We start from the raw sequence: 19,074 nt of genomic DNA, 5'->3' as shown, positions 1-19,074 counted from the left end.
GGACATAATACTTTTATTTATTTTTATGTGGTGCTGAGGATTGAACCCAGGGCCTCATACACACTAGGCGAGCACTCTACTGCTGAGCCACAATCCAGTCCCTAAAATTGTGGATTTAGAGGTGGAACCATTTCTAGTTTGGATCACCTTGGCCAAGCAAGACCTACCTGTCTCAGATACCAAGACCATTTAGCTTCTCAATCCTGTTTGTTTTTTAATATCTTTTTTTTTAATGTGCTGAAGATTGAACCCAGTACCTCACATATCCAAGGCAAGTGCTCTACAATTGAGCTACAACCCCAGCCTCTCATTCCTGTTTTCATCCAGTATTAGTCTTACAAACTTACCCTTGCTGGTCCTGACCCAGTTCCTGTGTCCCTTCCCCAACCCAAAGGTCCTCTAGCAAACCACTATGGGTAGCTGTTTTGTGCTTCTGCCTTCATGGGAAACCACTTTTGCAGCCCCTCCCAGGGGTGCTTTTACTGGGAGCTGAAGGTTAGGTTCCTTTGTATCCCACTTCTAGACTTCGCCCCCCTTCCACTTGAGGCTCCTGCCATTCTGCTATATCACCATCACCCTGTTCTTTGTTCTACTGCCCCATCATTCCCTGTGGAAGAGGCTGCCAGTTGGTCCCCAATATCTGGTTTCCCCCTTCTAGAAATAGAACCTACAGAATTTTAGCTGAGATTGTGGCTGCTGTGACAAAATTGATGGAAGAAATGACATATATACAGTTTCCAAGTGTTCTTTAAAATGAGGTACGTTCTCTTGCTTCCTGCTCTCTGGAATAGAAGTCCAGCAGCCATATTGGACCATGAGGTAGCTTGGAGAATTGTTGCTATGCAAAGCAGAGTAATAGGGAGAAGGAGACTTATCTCTTGACACTGAGGAGGGCCATTCAGGCCTTGGGCAGACTATTACTGTTTGTAGTAAGTGTAGGAGATAAACTTTTGCCTTAAGTCCTATTAATTTTGATGTTTTCTAGCTCCTCTTTTTTGGGGGGGGTGGGCAGGGTGTCAGGGATTGAACTCTGGGGCACTTGACCACTGGGCCACATCCCCAGCCCTATTTTATTTAGAGACAGGATCTCACTGAATTGTTTAGCACCTCGCTTTTGCTGAGAATGTCTTTGAAATCATGATCATCCTGCCTCAGCCTCTCAAGCTGCTGAGATTACAGGCATGCACCACTATGACCCAATAAGATGTTTTCTATCTCTTACAGCAAAATAGTCCTTAGATATTCCTACCACCACCACCACCACCACCTTTTTTTGGGTGGGGGCTGCTAAAGATGGAACCCATAGCCTTAAATGTGCTAGACAGTGGTCTACTACAGAGCTACATCCCCAATCTAACTCCCTTATTCTTCATGTGTATTAGCCCTTGACTCCTATTCTCTACCCTTATAGAGATTTGAGGACTTAATGGACTTCAAGTATTCTAGATTATGGCAATGACCAACGCCCTGATCATCTCTATAGTGACCACTATTCTGCTTTACCAACCTCATCTTGGATTTTGTAATCACCAAGATCTTTTCCACCATAATCCCTGTTCCTTCCTCTTTGCTGCTTAGAAGTCATCAGGATCTCAAATCCAATAACTACTCCCCCCAATCCATCTCTCCTTCCTTTTTTTTTTTTTTTTTTTTTGGTGGTGCTGGGGATTGAACACAGCCTTGTGCATACAAGAAAAGCACTGTACCAACTGAACTAGATCTCCAGCTCATCCTTTTTTCCCTTGTCCAACTTTCATCCAGCTTTCAATGCCCTTTAACTTGATCCAGTATCTTGTCATCATACCCATTTGGCAAGATAACCTATCAGCTGTCTGAAAGCCAGAAAATAGCAGATTTTCTGATAAGTACATTATTATCTGCCTTTGGTGAAAACAGAATGAGAAATAGAGATAAAAGATACCAAGTGAACTTTAACAGTTGTGTGCTGTGAGTGGAGGGATCTGGTGACCTCCGCTTTCCACACTTGACATCTAAAACCAAAAACTTGACAAAAACATCCAAATTGCATAAGCAAGGCCTTTCCTTCCTTAAGGTATCAGCTGAGCCAACAGCTCTAGTAATAATCGCTGGTTAGATGGGATTGTCACAGTAACACAATGTGCCTCTCTTCTCAGCCCAATTAGCACTATGTCTTCACCATTTCAATCTTACATTGATCTGTCTCCACAATACAGGGTTAATTCTGTTTTTACTCTCCACTGTGTCCTAACACAGTGCCTGGCACCGACTAGGAGACCACTGAACAAATAAGTAAATATGAGTGTTGAAATGTCTGAAAGTCAACAAAATTATTTTCATTAATAAAAGAGTGAACTGTGCAGTGGTACACAGCTATAATCCCAGCAACTCAGGAGACTAAGGAAGAAAGATCCCAAGTTTGAGCCAGCTACAGCAACTTAGACCCTGTCTAAAAAAAGTAAAAAAGACAGAATGTACCTCAGTGGTAAAGTGCTCTTGCATTTAAACCCCTTTTCCTCCCCCTACCCCCCACAAAAGAGTGAATTTAGAGATTGAGTTTATGTGTTGGTTTGTACTTTCCCTCAAGCTTTTCCCTTTCCTCTTCCTTTGTCCAGCCATTCAAAGTTTCAATTTCTTGTTATCAGGTCAAATGAAAGATATTGGGTGGTGGTGAAGAAACAAGGAGAATCTTCTTTCCTTCTCTCCTTTTTTTTTTTTTTTCTTTTGGTACTGGAGATTGAACCCAGGAGCACTTTTCCACTGAGCTATATCCTTGGTCCTTTTTGTTTTTTTGAGATAGGTTCACGCTGAGTTGCTGAGAGTCTCACTAAATTGCTAGGGTTGGCCTTGAATTTACAATCCTGCCTCAGCCTCCTAAGGAACTGGGAGGAGCTGGGATTATAGGCATATGCTGCTCTGCCTGCCTCTTAATTTAACACCTGCCTGGCAGCCAACAGGGCCCTTCAATTTTCAGAAAAAAAAAGCAACACAGTACTGAATACACATTATTATTTTGTTTTCCTTGTGTGCCTCATTGCTGGAAGGAGTACCACTGGCAGGGGTGGCAGGGAGGCAGCGGGCAAGTGCTGGAGATTGAACTCCGAGTGCCTAACCACGGAGCCACACACCCAGTCTTTTTTTAAGTTGCTGAGCTGGCCTTGAATTTGGGATCCTTTTTCCTCAGATTTCCAAGCTGCTGGGAATACAGTTGTGCGCTACTATGCCCGGCAGCAGGCAGCTGCTGGAAGCATGTGAACAAGAGGTCCAGATGGGCCCACCTGGTGGGGGCTGCCTTCTCTAGGGAGGTCACCAGTCAGGGAACCTTTTGATCTCGATTATGCCAGTCCCTCACTGTACTTCCCTTCATGTTGTGTCTGGGAAATCATACCCAAACCAGGGCATGGACAAGTGGCAGAGATTAGAAAGGAAGGAGGTAGGTGTCAGACAGTTGTAAACCTGTCAAAAGGGAATGTTTTGTTGAGCATGGTGGCACAGGTCTGTAATACCAGCAATTTGGGAGACTGAAGTAGAAGGATTACAAGTTCAAGGCCAGCCTGGACAATTTAGCGAGTTCCTGTCTCAAAATAGGTGTGTGTAGCTCAGTGGTAGACTGCCTGTGGGCTCAATTTCCAGTACCAGGAAAAAAGCAATAAACAGTGGAGCAGAGGATGTCTCCACCAGAAGCTGGGCCACCAGAGACCCAGGGTCAGTTTAATAGTATCTCCCTGGCACCCACTGTATTCAAGACCCTGTTTGGCAGAAACCTAAGAAAGCTTCATTATGTCATTGGCCACATGGGGGCAGTAAACAGCCAGATGGTGGCGGCCCAAGGACTGCAGCAGGGGCAGGGCAGGTGGGAAGGAAGGACTTGGTGTTTAGTCTGAGGCTTTAGGAAATCTCTCCAAGGAAGCAGCTCCCTCAGAATGCCCAGAGCAGGTGGCATGGGGTCCTCTTAGCCCAAGCAGTCATAGACTCATGTAGTTCCATTTGTCTTGTCGGTCTGGGGAGCCTACAGAACAGGACAAAGTGCTGTGAAACCAAGAGCCACCCAGGTAATAATTGTCAAGGGATTGGCCCTGGAGGCACACGTGAGGGAGGAAGACTTAGAATTAGTGATCTCAAACAAGTCCCTTTTAGGGGAGCCCTGGTACCTTGGGTGTTTGTAGTAAGGGATGTGGCCCAGACTTTTGGAATTAGCAAAGGACCCTCTGGGTGGGTCGAGACCTGAAGGATGAGTAGCAGTTTGTTTCATAAAGAGGCAGGGGTAGCATTCCAGGGAAACCACAAGTTTACAAAGCCTCAGAGGCGAGAGACATGGTGAGTCAAGGAACTGAACCAAGGTGAGGCTGTCCAGAACAGTAAGTACAAATGAGAAAGAGGACAAGCAAAGGAGAGGCCTAACAGGTCATGTTAAGGAACCAGCTGTTGTTCTAAGGTACATCATTCTAGGGGGTTTATATAGGGAATAGACATGGCCAAATGTGAGGTTTTGAGAAATCACTGTGGCTGTTTTTTACCATGAGTTGAAGACAGAGAAGAGGACAGAGGGTGTGGGAAGTCCAATGAGAAAGCTATTTGGTGTCCAGTCAGAAATAATGGTGGCCTATCCAGGGTGGTAGCACTGGAAATGGAGAGAAATGGAAGGATTGGAGAGACTGTAGGAAGTAGAATCACCAGGAAGCAGATGTGGGGAGGAGAGAAAGAGAGAGAAAGGAACCCACGATGATGACCAGGCTTCCTCCTTGGAACACTGGACACATGATCATTTCATTGACTCTGACAGGGACAACTCTGGGAAGAAGATGATATGCTTTGCTCAGGACCTGTTGAGTTTAAGGTATTCATGGGACATGTATATGGAGGTATCCAGGACATGGGCAGAAGGGATCTGAGATGAAGATGATGCTGAAGATTTGAGAGGCACAGGAATATGAATGGTGAAGGTTATCTAGGGGGAATGTTCAGGGCCTGGCAGCCCAACATTGAAGGGAGTGACAGAAAAAGAGAAGCCTAAGGGCTGAGACTGTAGCTCAGTGCCCCTGGGTTCAATCTCACAGCACATCCTTAGCAAGTATGAGGCACTGGGTTTGATTCTCAGCACCACATAAAATAAATAAATAAATGAATTGAATAAAGGTATAAAGGAAAAAAAGAGAAGCCTGATCAGGAAATATCGCCATTAATTTAGTCTAACCAGTTGTGTGACTTTCCACTGCCTGAGGTTCTGGAGAACTGTGAGATGTCCCTGGGAAGATATCCAGGAAAATAGAAAGGACTAAGGACATAGCATGTTCTCCTTCTCCACTGGAGAATTATCTCAGCTGTTCCACAGAGGCAAACTCCTCTCTCCTCTAGATCCTTTTTCAACATAGTACAAACTTACAAACATCTCACCTATGGGAACTTACAAGGAAATGGCCTTGGCCAAAAAAAAAAAAAAAAAAAAAAAAGCAGATGAAAAGAGGTCAAGTGTGTGGTGCTTTGGAGGCTGGGATGCGTGGGTTTCCAAGAGAGGTGGCACCTTCCCAGAGATCCCAAGGGAAAGAACAAGGAGTAGCTCTACTGTGCTCAAGAACAGAGATCCTACTGTGGGCCATTTATGGAGGAAACTCCTCTTCACCCTGCCTATTGTCGTGTTCCACGACTGAACACTCAGGATCACTCCAGGTGAACTGGGCTCCTCTGACTTTGGGGGTCCATGGAAAGAGAGAGAGGCGCACATGATGAAGCTTTTTATTGGGAAGAAGCCATTCAAATGAGGCAAGGGGTCAGGTTTTAGGGGGTTGAGTCTAGCTTCGTGATGTTTGCTGTCAGCAGACTATCTGACATCTGGGGAGGTCATGCCCATTTCATGTGCTGAGTGGGGATCATGGCAGAGCAGCAAAAAGACCAGAGCGAGGCCCGCCCAAACAGAGGGGCAAGGTCGTCAGTTCAGTCCTCTTTGTATGCTCAGTGCTCCATAGTATACACACACAGCCCATGGCGGGCTTGCTTCATCTCCACATTCTCCTGACTCAGGGCTAAGAGGCGCTCGGTTCCTATGTGGCAGCTCCTGACAGCCTATGATGGGGCTCCCCCTCCCTGAGGGTGTTCACAGGATTCGGAAGAGCTGTGATGGGACTTTCCACCCTGGCCCTCCTCAGACTGAGGCCAGGTCACCAGGGTTATATTTGCCACCAACACACCACTTCTTCTATTTGAATGTCCACATTGCCTCCTTCCACTTCTTAAATATGTACTGAGAGATGGGTGTGAAATACAGGAGGGTATGTGTTTGTTGAGAAATCACAACTAAGAGTTGCCAGAACTAAGTTAGGAGAATATGTAATTCATTCAGGGGGTGGTGGGGATATATGCTGTTAGCTAGTTGCAGGCTCAGGGTCCTTATGATGAAAGTTACAGGCTCCCATATACTGGTGCTAGTTTGAGTATAGTTTTATTTTATTTATTTATTTTTGTTTGGTGCTGAGGATAGTGCCTCACATGTGCTAGGCAAGGGCTCTACCACTGAGTTACATCCCCAGCCCTGAATATAGATTGTCCTCACCAAAACTCATGATAAAATTTGGTCTTCAGTATTACATGTTGGGAGGCAGGGCCTTGTGTCTGGTGGTTGGATCATGGGAAGAGCCCTTTTGAATGGATGAATGCCTTTTGTCCATCCATTCTCACTCTGGTGGGACTGAATTAGATGGGCTGTCACTGGGCACAGTGGCACTTGCCTGTAATCCAGCAGCTTGAGAGGCTGAAATAGGAGGATCACGAGTTCAAAGCCAGCAACTGAGTGAGGCCCTAAGCAACTCAGTGAGACCCTGTCTCTAAAAAAAATATAAAAAAGGGCTGGGGTTGTGGTTCAGTGGTTAAGCACCTCTGTTTTCAATTCCCAGTCAAAAATAAACAAACAAAAAAACAAGGAATAGGTTGTCATATAACTAGGTAGGTATGGTGGTTCAAACCTGTTTTCCCAATAGCTCGGGAGGCTGAAACATGAGGATTACAAATTGAAAGCCAGCCTCAGCAAATTAGCAAAGCCCTAAGCAACTTAGTGAGACCCTGTCTCAAAATAAGAAAATAAAAAGGGCTGGGGATGTTGCTCAGTGGTTAAGCACCCCTGGTTCAATCTTTAGTGCCCCCCAGAGAGGTGGGGGGAGGGAGAGAGAATGGATTATTATAGAACAAGTTTATCCCTAGTGTTCTATCTCTTCCATATGAGCCCACTTGCTCTTCTGTTTTCTGCCATGAGTTGAATCGGTACAAGGCCCCCTCCAGAAGCCAAGCAGATAATAGCTACCCAATCTTGTACTTCCTGGCCTTCAGATCTATGAATGGAATAAACTTCTTTACATATCATCCATACTCAGTTATTCTGTTATGGTAACGGAAAATGATCTACTCTGACAAGAGATGGATGGAAGTGTTGGAGGCACTGGACTCTATTGTTGGGAAGTGGGGGTCATAGGGTCAAGTGCTCAATCTTGTGACTTAGTAGCAAGAATAGAGGCCACCTTTACTCTTTGCTCTTCTCACCACCAAACTCCTGTTCCCTATTTCCATCAATGGCATCTCTATTTCTTTTCTTTTTCTTTTTAATTTCTTTTAGTTGTTGATGGAACTTTATTTCCATGCGATGCTGAGAATTGAACCTAGTACCTCACACATGCCAGGTAAGTGCTCTTCCACTGAGCTCTAACCCTAGCTCCATCTCCATTTCTTTTGGTCAGGCTACCATCTTTGAAACTGCTCTTCATCTTTTCTCCACACCTTGTGCAGTATTATTATTATTATTATTATTATTATTATTAGTCCTGGGGATTACACTCAAGGGTACTCAACCATTGAGCCACATCCCCAGACCTATTTTGTATTTTATTTAGAGACAGGGTCTCACTGAGTTGCTTAACACCTTGCCATTGCCGAGGCTGGCTTTGAACTCGTGATCCTCTTGCCTTCTGGGCCACTGGGTTTTTCAGTGGCCCAGAAGGCAAGATCCCACAAGTTGTGGATCTTAACTTGTCAGATCCCACAAGTTAAGGTCTTTGTCTCCCATTTGACTCCCTCATTTGACATACCAGCCACAAATCTCAGAGGCCCCCACTCTTTGAACGACTATGGGTTCAGGCCTCTTTTCAAACTCTAAAGGTTCCATAGTTCACTAGAATGACTCACAGAGCTCTTGGAAATGCTATATTTATGATTTCAGTTCTATTATAAAGGATATTCATAGGCAAGGTTGAGGCAGGTCCCAGGATCTGAACTTCCATGTTCTCTTCCCAGGGAATCAGGGTGCATCATCCTCTGGTACATCAATGTGTTCATCATCTGGGAAGTTCCACTGAACTTCAGTGGCCAAAATTTCTATTGGAGTTTTATTGGGCTGTTATCAAGTAGGTCAAAGCTTCCACTCTCTGGTCACATGGTTGGTCTTATTGGTGTAAGACACCATTAGTTTTACACCAGTGGTCATATTGGTCTTATACTATGGTCTTATTGGCACGCCCATCCTGATTCATTTCTTTAGCATAAGCTATGTAGGGGCCCACTGTGAACCATCTCATAGTAAAAACTATCAAGGCCCACCATGAATACAAAGAACTCCTGTACCTTGGGAAAATCCCAGGATTGGGGGACAAAACCAGTCAATTTTTTTTTATGAGACACCTTCTCTTAACTGGTCTTGGTAAATAACCTCCTGTCTCTTAGGCAACATTCATTTGATAAATACAGGCGAGCCCTGTGCAACTCATGAGAAGATAAAGGTGAAAGACAGATGTGGTTCCTGCCCTCCTGGTGCTTAATATAATAATACAGGGAAGTACCTGTAACAGAACAGGAGCCATAGGAGCCCACAGTGGGGAACAATTAACCCAGAAGTGTTTTCTGGAAGGGTGGGGCTGTAGTTCAGTGGTACAGTATTTGCCCAGCATGTGTGAAGCCCTAGGTTCTATTCCACAGCATTGCCAAAACATAAAAAAAAATAATAATAACAACTTTTTTGACATTTGAGGACATGCTAGCCAGGGCACAGCATACGAAAACGCCCAGTGGTAAGAAAAAGGCACTGAGGAAGATTCAAAGTGGCTATCACAAGCCCTGCATGATGGTACAAGCCTGGAATCCCAGCTACCTCAGGAGGCTGAGGCAGGAGGATCACAAGTTTGAGGCAGGTCCTCAGCAACTTAGCAAGGCTGTCTCAAAGTAAAAAAAAAAACTATCTGGGATCTTGAATACAGGAGTTCTGTCTCATATTCTGCTGCAAGCCATGGAAAATAACCCTCCTGCCTCATAGGCAACATGCTTAGGGGCCAGGCCTGGTGCAACTCATCAGGAAGCCTGGACAACATAGGAGACTGTATCTTATGTTTTTTTTTTTTTAAGTGCCTATAGCATCTAGTAGGAAAGGAGAATTATGAGATATGGGGGTAGAAAATTCTTGAGATGGCTGTGCATAGCTATACAATTACTCCAAGGACAATGACACACTGGTCTCCCTCAAATAATGCCTTATGATATCAGGCCTTTGGTTAGAAACCTATTGGGGCTACCACTGATTGTCACATGACCCTGGACATTTCTCCAAGAAAGATTCTTCAGCTGGGACTAAGCAGGGACGGTAATGTTTACCTCATTACAGGATGTGAACTGTAGTCTACCCTAGTTCTCTCACTCAGGCTGGGATAACTTTAGGATGAAAGAATCACTGTGTTTCACGTTTTTGTTTGTTTGCTTGCTTGTTTTGCAGTGCTGGGGATTGAATCCAGAGCCTCATGCATGCCACTGTGCTGCATACTTTATATTTTGAAACAGGGTCTCACTAAGTTGCTCAGGCTTGCAATCCTCCTGCCTAAGCTTCCCACATCACTTCAATGACAAGCATGCACTACTGTGCCCCACTCAAATCCATCTCTCGGTGCCTTCAAAGGGAGGGACTCTGGGATATTTGGTCCCAAATCAAACAGCATCAATTGCATGCAAAACATTAAATAAGGGAATATCCAAGGGGTACAGTATCAACCAATTTCAGGTCTACTACAACCAGTGGGCTGAAAGCTGAATACACAGATCTCCTGAGAAACATGGCAGTGGCCATCTTGGTCTACTGAGATTTGTCCCATGATACCCATCATCCTAGCCACAGCCAGCTATATCAAGGATTTCACTGATGTCTGGCAGGTGATGTGGGAAGAGCTTGCCAAATAAATACTTTCAGATTGATCTAACTGGGCAGTTAATTGACCCAACTATATCCTGTCTCTTGGGGAGTTTGAATTTGAACACCCTGGGGAGAAGTTGTTGAGATGGCCAGCAGAGGTGACAGATATCAAGGGAGGGGGGAAATGGAAGCCAAGAAAAGACATTTGCCAAGTTAGGGTGGCCTTCCACTCCAATTCTCCTAGAGGAGATCTGGCCCTGTGCTCCTGCCATTTCTGCTTTCTACTAGCTGGAAGATCCCATCTAACCCTGGCTCAAGAGCTCATAGAACTATGGATGGATACCCCGCCCACAGCAGAACCTGAGACCTGCCAGAAACTCAAAATGAGAAAGTTGTATGTGTGTGTATATGTATGTGTGTGTCTTTCTCTCCATCTTCCTAGTCTGACCTCCTCCTCCTGGCCTACAGATAGGCCTTCCCCCTTGTGTCCAGTGCCAGGACACTCTTAACTATTATGTCCTTGGAGGTCCCTTTCCAAGGACTTCTGATCTGCTTGACTGTCATGAAGCACCCAGTGTTGGTGTTGCCCCTGGCAGGGAGAAGGGATAGATGGCAGGATGGTAGAAATGGGAGGGAGGGACAAAGAGCATGAGGGAGACTCTTCCGACCTGGTTCTCTCAGTTCCCTATGGCCAGGATACTTCTCTCCCTCTGCAGCCTGCAGTACTCCCCTCCCCTCTACAGCTTCTCATGGAACAAAACTAGTCCACAATCTGTGCTTGGAAACAGATTCAGACTCAACTACATCCATATCTCATTTATACCTAAGAGCATTTTAGAGATAAGGAAAAGAGGCTCAGAAAGAAGGCAATACCTACAACTAGAAATGAGAAAATCAAGCTCCTTACTAGGCTCTACAAAAACCCTGAATATCTGTCCATGTTCACAGCTTGTTAACTCCCCTCCCCTAGATACACTTGTGTTCTCCAGAATATGCCTTCTTACCTCCAGGTCTTTGCTCCTATGTTTCCCTGGCGAGAACACTACTAGAATTCCCTGGTGACTCCTCTGAGTCAACATTTAAGACTCAAAACTATGCAGGGCACAGTGACGCACACCTGTAATCCTAGCTGCTTGGGACACTGAGGCAGGAGGATCTCAAATTGGAGGCCAGCCTTAGTTACTTAGTGAGGTCCTGTCTCAAAATAAAAAAAATATTTATAAGGGTGTTGGGTAGCTCTGGCAGAGTTCTTGCTTCCCACGCCAGAGGCCCTGTGTTTGATTCCCAGTACTGCGGAAACAAACAAAAGACTCAAAGTGTGCTCCACTGTTCCTTGTACAGCCTAAGTGAGGCAGAGGGTGTGTCCTAATTGCCTTTGGATCACCAGCCCCTTCACAGAAGGCAAGGTAAGAGGCCAATAAATACATACCCCCTAGCTCCACTCCTTTAGAGTCTAGATATCCTCGGGATAAGAATTCCCAAGCCTAGTTCTGGACTGGGACGTGCATCTGGAACCCCTGGGGGCATGGGTGGTCTCCAGCTATTGATACTAAAGGGTTTTTATTCAGTCACTCAACAATATATTATGCCAGGTGCGGGGATCAAAGATGAATGGAGAAATTAACAAAGAGGATAAAGTTGAACAAATACTTAAAGAACACTGGAAATCTGTAAAAGAAAAACAAAGGATTTAATCCTTGCTTCCGTTCAGGTGTGCTGAGGAGGGAGGGCTTGCCCCCACCGGGCCTCCGTGTTTTCTCAAGGCGATGATTTGAGGGGGATTATATGTATAATCCTCAGGTTGAGTGTAGCGTTCAGGAAGGCGTGCCTGTATCTTAAACGAGACCCACACCTGGATCTATTGTTTCTCTAATTCCCTGCATGGGATCCGGGAATTAGTGGTCAGGTTGGCAGCCCACTCGCTGTCAAGAGGTCCTGGGGACACCATGAAATCATTCTACTTAGACTCAGGAGACCCCGCCTAGACGCTAGACCCCGCTTAGGTGTGCAACTGCCCTTAGGGAGGATCTTAAGCGACCCCTTTAAAAGGAAGAGGCTGGCGGATCCAGGCCCCCGACGGTAACACAAATTCTAAACCAAGACCAAGACCCCAGCGGTCCCACCCCGAGTCCTCGGAAGAGCTTCTGAGAGGGGCACCACTGGGCTCCGCCCCCAGAGCGCCGGCACCGATTGGCTAGCGCGGGCGCAGGGCGGGGCCAAACCTTAAAGGGTCCAGAAACTAAGCTAGTAGAGAAGAGGCTGTGGCGGCTGCGAAAGCCGGGGAGGTGATGCCACGTGTCCCCATATGGATTTCTTTTAAATCTCTCTAGGGCCCATACCCTCGTCCTAGGCCCATGGAGCCCTCAAGAAACTATCCACTGTTCGGGGGCGCCTTCTCCTCCATCCTCCCCCCTGGGGCCATTGATGTAAGGTGAGAAAGATTCGGCGCCCTGTGGAGGCCGACCGGGTGGGTTGCGGGAAATCAGGGTCAACCAGGGTCTGCCTCGCCCCTCTCCAGTGACCTCCGACCAGTCCCAGACAACCAAGAAGTTTTCTGCCATCCAGTGACTGACCAGAGCCTGATCGTGGAACTTCTGGAGTTCCAGGCTCACGTGCTGGGTGAAGCGGCGGCGCGGTGAGGAAGGGGCCCGCGGCTGGCCAATGGGAGGGCCGAAACTGAGGAAATGGGCGGGGCCTACGACTGGACGGTTATTCCGGACGCGAACTCCCTGGGGCAAAGCGATACTGCCGGAAGTGATCAAAGCCTAGGGCTTAAAGATGTTCGGGGGTGGGGGGGTGGGGGTGAGGATGAGGGGCATTGAGAAATGCCCCCCATCTTGCTCTCCCACCTCAGGTACCATTTTGAGGACGTTGGTGGGGTACAGGGGGCTAGGGCTGTGCAAGTGGAGTCTGTGCAGCCTCTCAATGTAGAGAACCTGGCCCTGAGGGGCTACTGTCAAGAAGCCTGGGTCCTCTCTGGCAAGCAGCAGGTAGCTAAGGAAAACCAGCAGGTGAGGGCCGAGGAGCGTGCTGGAAGGGGGATGGAGTGGCCTTAGGGATCCAGGTAAACATCTTGACTCTGATCCTTCTAGGTAGCAAAGGAAGTGACACTGAACCTGGCCTTGCTGAGGCTGCCCCAGTACCAGACTGATCTCTTGCTCACCTTCAGTCAGCCCCCGTAAGGAGGAAAGAAAGGGCCCGTGTCTCCAGGAGAATTAAGCTGGGTGGGGTACAGCGGGATATTGGCTGGTGGGGTCCTTAAAAGAAGCAGATTGGGCCAGAGATTTGGGGACACAGATACCTGAGTCCTCTGGGAACAGGAAGTGGGAACTGTCAACCTCAGTTAGTCCTGAACCATGTTCTTTCTCCCTTTGTTCCCCACCCCCAAGCCCTGACAACAGGCCATCTCTTGGACCTGGAAATGTGGCACCTCCACCGTGGAACCTGGGTGATTTTGAACAGCTGGTGACCAATCTGACACTTCATGATCCCAACATCTTTGGTCCCCAGTAAAAATGCTAAAGCACTGTATGATACTACTGAAGACTTAGAGACCTGGGTCTGGGAGGGGAGAAAAAGAGTTTGAATACCACCTGGTTTTCTCTTCTTTCTTTCCTGTGCATAAACACAAGACACACCTTCTCTGCAGAAATAAACTTGCTTTATAACCAATATAATTTCTGTGTCTTTGAATTTTACAGGACACCTGGGTCTCCCAAATTCCCTTTGGTCTTGGATGGGAAAGTTTAAAGCTGTGCATGGGAACAGGAGGGACCCAAGGCTGGCAGTGGAAAGAGGGAGGCAATATATTTTGGAGTGATTAGTTTAGCCCTGAGAAGGGGGTGTGTAGAGTACAGGGGGATAGATAGGTTGGTTTAGAGCAACACCCAAGGAGGGGAAGGAGACTTACTACTTGTGGTTCAACCCTGAGAGAACAGAACAGGGAGTGGCGTTGGCTATCCCTCTTGGATGGATAAAAAGTCACATGGTCAGTAATCAACAGGACATAGTAGTGGAGGCAGAAGTGTCCAAGAAATATCAATTTGGTGGAGTGTGGGAAAGTAGCTGTTATTTAGTGTACTTGTGATAGAGGAAGCGCAGCTGGTCCCAGAAGAAGAGGGAGAGGATGGTGTGGGGGCCAAGGCGGAAGTAGGAGGCACCTATACCCTTGTACATGCCAAAAATGCCCTCTGTCCGGGCTGTCTGCAGAAGAGCATCCAAGATTCCTCGGTACATGAGGCCCTGGAGCATGTTGAAAAGGGAGGGAGAGCACAGGGAAGGAGCTTGTCAGAGCCCACCAGGGGCTTCACCTCTGCAGGTTGAATTTGAGGCTCTTCCACCTGTACCCACAATCTGCTTCCCCTGCCTCCCCCAGCTTTCCCTGCCTGCCTGCATCCCGGAGCACTCCCTTACCTTGCCCTGACTGTCTGTGGGCTGGTTATAGAGCCTTGTGCTGGCCACATCAAAGGGTGTCATGGCCAGGACAACTGCGATGCCACTCACCATGGCAGCTGCCAGAGCCACCTTCCAGCTCTGGGGAGGAAAGATCTATAGGGGGAAGAGACGAAGAGCTTTGTCAATCAGCCAATTATTCAACCACTGGACAGGACAGGCCCTGCCTGGGGGACACAGAGATCTGGTAACTCAGGGAGCTTCTACTCTACCAGTTGTAGCACAGTATACCCTGAGGGCTTGGGTATCCCCTCTGAGATAAAGTGACAGGAGAACTTGGAGAAGAGTCAAAGAGTTGGTAACCCTCAAACCCTCCTGCTTCTCCCTCACATCTGAAGGTTGTCACCATCCATTCTGGGGCCCACCTCCCTTTGCCCACCCTCTACCCCATTCCCTGATGGCCCCACTCCCTTCCCGGGCAGTACCTCCCACTGGCTCAAGAAGTCCTTGGTGGATGAGAAGGTGCACAGCTGGGTAGAGGAACCGATGATAACTCGGGGCAGGCCGCCCAAAGCCCCACGCCACAACCCCACCAGACCATGTTTCTGGCCAATCTCGGTTAGCGCCTGAAACATGCCCTGGTGGGGGGAAGACCATGGGGATGGGGTTCAGTCACCCCAGCATCAGGGGCTCCCACCTCCTAATACTGTCAAGGACTGGTCCTTAACATGTACCTGTTGTCTAAATGACCAGTTCATTTGTGGGCTTAGAGCCAGAATATGGGCCTTCAGTTTTCTGCTACCCATTGCCATCCCACAGCAGGGGCTGGTTGTGTATAAGTGAGAATATTAGCAAATGGGGAGAATGGGGCAGGAGAATCAGGCTTAAAAGATTTGAGGAGCAGGAATACAGAGGATCTGGGTGGGCTTCAGGGGTAGAGGGGGCACAGCAGTGGTCAGGGTTAGAGCTGCCTGGGGCAGGCAGAAAGCTGAGAGGACAGTTGGGCACTCCAGCGGGTTTGGGGAACCCTCACCTGATGTTTATACTGGTGCCCTACAGCAATTTCCGAGGCTGCCTGTGCCTGTAGGTGTGTCTTCACCTGGAGACAAGAGAGTATCACAGCTTATGCCCTAGTGGCCATGCTCCTGCATTAGAAACTCAAATGCCTGACCCCCCCTCTAGGGTGTTAAGCAATGAATACCCTTTTAATCTGATAATTATTGTTATTCCCACTTAACAAATTGGTCAACAGACTATGTGTCTCTTGGCTCTAGGCCCTGGGGAGGGATCTTCAAGCACTGCAAGATACCCACCCCCTCAACGTCCTCCTCCCCTTGGGGTTTGGGATTAGGGGTGGAGAGTTTAAAGGCTGGCAGTATTTCCTAAGACTTCAAATTAGGCAAGATCTGGGTGTCCAGACTGTCACACAAGCTCCCATTCCCAGTTCAGTTCTCCAGCTACCACATTGACCAGGCTCCCTATCAGACTCTGGCTAAAATGTGCTCTCAGGCTCCCAGGACTCATAGGGGTATGTGTTCAACTGATTTCAAAGAGGCTATTGTCCTTGAATCTCACCCTGGGAGTGAGCCCAGGTTGCCTCTCTTTCTGGAAGACATACAGCCTCCCACTTTCTTAGCTACACTAAGCAGGACCTAGCCCCAGCTGTGTGACCTTGAAACAGTCACTTCCCCTCTCTGGGCTTCAGGTTCCTAACCCTTCACCTACATCTAACAAAGCAAAGGAACAGATTGTGAGATTTTAATTCTGTGATGCTCAGGACCTTCCTGATTCCTACACTCACTGATGAGTTCTCAGGTTCCTCCTATTCCCCTACACAAATCCAACCTCAATATCAGGTAATGATCATAAAATAATAAAAGCAGTATTATCAAATGCTTACTATGTGCCAGGATTTGTACTAGTGTTTTATGTGTGTTGTCTCAGATATATGTCTTCCTCAGTCCTTTCAATAATCACACAAAAAATTCATTACAATAATCCCCATTTTTTGCCGGGCAAGGTGGTGCACTCCTGTAATCCCAGTGGCTAGGGAGGCTGAAGCAGGAGGATTGTGAGTTCAAAGTCAGCCTCAGCAACTGTAAGACGCTAAGCAACTCAGTGAGACCTGTCTCTAAATAAAATACAAAATAGCCCTGGGGATGTGGCTCAGTGATTGAGTGCCCCTGAGTTCAATCCCTGGTACCAAAATCATCACTATCATCATCATCATCATCATCATTATCCCCATTTTGCAGATATGGCAACTGAAGCTCAACATTTAGTAATTTTCAGTTAGGATTTGAGTTCCAGAATGGCTGATTCCAAAGCCCATCATATTCATCAACACATTCAATTGAGTCTATTGAATGGGTGTGTATAGGGCAGATCAGAATGCCCTAAAACATGCCAGCACTTTCCTGATGCCCTTTCCTGTTGGCAAGGGGACAGCACCCTGTCACCTATGCTCTTGTGAAGAACCAGACTCCCACCCTACACCAAGGATCTTCCCTGAGGGCCTCAAGAAGGACCCTCCCCCTCCTTACCATGTAGATGGGGCTCCCCAAATAGGCTCCCATGACCCCAGCCAGGGCCCCAGCTGCTGCGCTGCGGGCAGGACTGAGGGTGCCCTCGGTGGTATGCAGGTAGCCCCTAGACTCAGCCAGCCCGTAGGTGCCCAGTCGAATACCATTCATCAGGAACTGGTACAAAAGGGCAGGGGCCAGACCCTTCTGCAGGGCAGCCAGGCCATCCACCTTGCCGATGGTGAAGAAGGCGTGGAAGACGTTTCGGTAGTGACGCTGGTAGGTGCCAGGGGCCTGCAGTTCTCCCTGCAACTGCATCCTGGTCTTCACAACCTCCAGGGGATTGGTGAACACACAGGCCCCGCAGGCTGCCAGACCACTCATCAAGAAGTCCATGGTGTGGGGTACAGTAGCCTCAGAAGGGAAGACCTCCGCTTGGAGGTCCAGAGTCAAGTGTCAGGGTCAAATGTCAGAAAGTCAAAGGTTAGCTGGATTTGGGAGTCAGGAACTGACAAAGAGGGGAAAAAAAAAGAGGCGTGTAAGAGAGTCTGGCTAGGTTATGACAGAGCCCTCTGGCTAAGGGATTCGAGGTCAGGGAGGGGCAGAAGTCAGGAGGTGGCAGGCAGGTGGGATGTTCAGAAAGGCAGGCTACGCTACGCGGGGCGGGGGCCAGCGTGTAGAGGAGGAAAATGGAAGGAATTGGGAGATGGGAGGAAGGAAAAAGAAAACCAGCAGGAGGAAAAGAATCCGGTGGTCTTCCCGGGACAGCAACGAGAGCTAGATCAGTAAGGAAGTCGGGACTCGGGACCGGGATGAACGTCCCAAGGTAGCTACCGGAGCTCGGAGCACCTTCACCCCGGGTAGCCTGCGGAGGCCCGCCGCCACACACCAGTGACCGGAGCGCTGCGCCAATCCGGAGCCTCGGGGAGCCGCTGCAGAAAGCCTCAGCCAATCAGCATCGAGCCGGCTCCTCGGCCAATGGGAGGCGCTGTCAGCGACCTGGCCCCCGGAATCGGCGGAGGCGGTTGGAATTAACTCTCCCAGATCCGGCGCCAGGGCCGGAGAGGCGGACTCAGGCTTTGGGAAGGGTGTCCTGGGAACCGAGACTTTATCACTGGTGGGGAGGAGAGGTTTGACCTGGGAGGATGCAGAGGCTGAGCGCCGAGATGTTTGGGGCAGCTCCTCTTGTAGGCAAAGGGCTCCCATCTTTCGTCCTCTATCCGGGGTCATGTCCGGGTGGGGCTGTCTAACTGTGTCCACGCCCAGCTCAGTTCGGGTGCCAGCGGAGAGAGGAAACTGCCAACCAGCCCGCGAGGGAGATGGGACACACCTGCCGGACCTGGGCCTGTCTCCTGAGGCTGAATAAAGTATAGGTTGTAGTGCTAGGATGTGGCTGGCTGTGGGGCGCCTGAGGAGGCCTGAGGATAGCGAGGGAGCTTGGTCAAATCCTTAAGTTCTTTTGATCCTCACAGCGACCCAGAGAAAGCAGGACAAGTCACGTCAGGAAATTTTATGTCCTTTACAGCTAGGCTTAAGTTGCAGCAAGTTGGAGATCTTGATTTACTGGGCTTCTGTCCATGGCTTGTGAGTCTGGTTAATCATGAAAGAAGAGACTGGAGAAGCTAATTGGGAAAGAGGTGAAAGAGAAGGCTTAGAGAAAGAAGGCTGGAAGACCAGATGTCACCTGAGGCGGGTAGAGGAGCCTGAGGTCTCAATTGTGAGCTGCTGGACTTGGAGCACCTTCTGAATTTCAATTTGGATCTTCCTGCTTACCATCTAGATTTCTTTGGACAAGTTATTAAACATCTCAGAACCCTTTGGCAAAAGGAGAATGACAGGGTTTGGGATATACCAGTTGGTAGAGTACGTTGCCTCGAATGCGCAATTCCCTGGGTTCAATCAAACACAAGATTATATATACCCCAGAGGAAGTTGAAAGTTGTACTAGGAGCTCAACTTTGTAGGAAAGTCTGGAGCTGGTAGATTTCCATGCCTTGTACATCTTGTCCCCACTTCTAGAATGTGTCCTTT

The 19,074-nt window shown here is 48.1% G+C and overlaps 2 protein-coding genes across 4 annotated transcripts; one reads left to right on the top strand and one right to left on the bottom strand.

The window, feature by feature from the left end:
- The first annotated feature begins 12,367 nt into the window (after positions 1–12,367).
- Rangrf (RAN guanine nucleotide release factor) lies at positions 12,368–13,789 on the top strand. 2 transcript variants are annotated; one of them, XM_026390645.2, is made up of 5 exons: positions 12,368–12,560; positions 12,648–12,764; positions 12,984–13,119; positions 13,222–13,307; positions 13,519–13,789. In XM_026390645.2, the coding sequence occupies exons 1-5, from the start codon at positions 12,484–12,486 to the stop codon at positions 13,640–13,642; spliced, it is 540 nt and encodes a 179-aa protein (XP_026246430.1). In that variant the 5' UTR covers positions 12,368–12,483; the 3' UTR covers positions 13,643–13,789. The 2 variants fall into 2 exon arrangements, with proteins under 2 accessions (XP_026246430.1, XP_026246429.1); XM_026390644.2 differs by having other exon boundaries at positions 12,984–13,140.
- A 73-nt stretch (positions 13,790–13,862) lies between these two features.
- Positions 13,863–17,918, bottom strand: Slc25a35 (solute carrier family 25 member 35). Of its 2 annotated transcripts, XM_026390490.2 has the most exons (6): positions 17,878–17,916; positions 17,065–17,551; positions 15,555–15,620; positions 15,007–15,159; positions 14,543–14,677; positions 13,863–14,371 (listed from the first exon to the last, which is right to left on the bottom strand). In XM_026390490.2, exons 2-6 carry the CDS (start codon positions 17,437–17,439, stop codon positions 14,198–14,200), a joined length of 903 nt encoding a protein of 300 aa, XP_026246275.1. In that variant the 5' UTR covers positions 17,440–17,551; positions 17,878–17,916; the 3' UTR covers positions 13,863–14,197. The 2 variants fall into 2 exon arrangements, with proteins under 2 accessions (XP_026246275.1, XP_026246276.1); XM_026390491.2 differs by lacking the exon at positions 15,007–15,159 and having other exon boundaries at positions 17,065–17,918.
- Between the last annotated feature and the right edge of the window lie 1,156 nt (positions 17,919–19,074).

The sequence above is a fragment of the Urocitellus parryii genome, chromosome 7, assembly GCF_045843805.1.
Source record: "Urocitellus parryii isolate mUroPar1 chromosome 7, mUroPar1.hap1, whole genome shotgun sequence".
Classification (NCBI taxonomy): domain Eukaryota; kingdom Metazoa; phylum Chordata; class Mammalia; order Rodentia; family Sciuridae; genus Urocitellus; species Urocitellus parryii.
This window is presented reverse-complemented; position numbering and strand designations above follow the sequence as displayed.

Excerpts from the sequence above, each read along its gene's own strand:
- Rangrf (XM_026390644.2), top strand. The coding sequence starts at position 12,484 with ATGGAGCCCTCAAGAAACTATCCACTGTTCGGGGGCGCCTTCTCCTCC. Across the intron at positions 12,561-12,647 it reads CCTGGGGCCATTGATGTAAG|TGACCTCCGACCAGTCCCAG; the intron begins GTGAGAAAGATT and ends GCCCCTCTCCAG. Across the intron at positions 13,308-13,518 it reads CTCACCTTCAGTCAGCCCCC|CCCTGACAACAGGCCATCTC; the intron begins GTAAGGAGGAAA and ends CCCACCCCCAAG.
- Slc25a35 (XM_026390490.2), bottom strand. The coding sequence starts at position 17,439 with ATGGACTTCTTGATGAGTGGTCTGGCAGCCTGCGGGGCCTGTGTGTTC. Across the intron at positions 14,678-15,006 it reads ACTTCTTGAGCCAGTGGGAG|ATCTTTCCTCCCCAGAGCTG; the intron begins GTACTGCCCGGG and ends TTCCCCCTATAG. Across the intron at positions 14,372-14,542 it reads CCACAGACAGTCAGGGCAAG|GGCCTCATGTACCGAGGAAT; the intron begins GTAAGGGAGTGC and ends AACATGCTCCAG.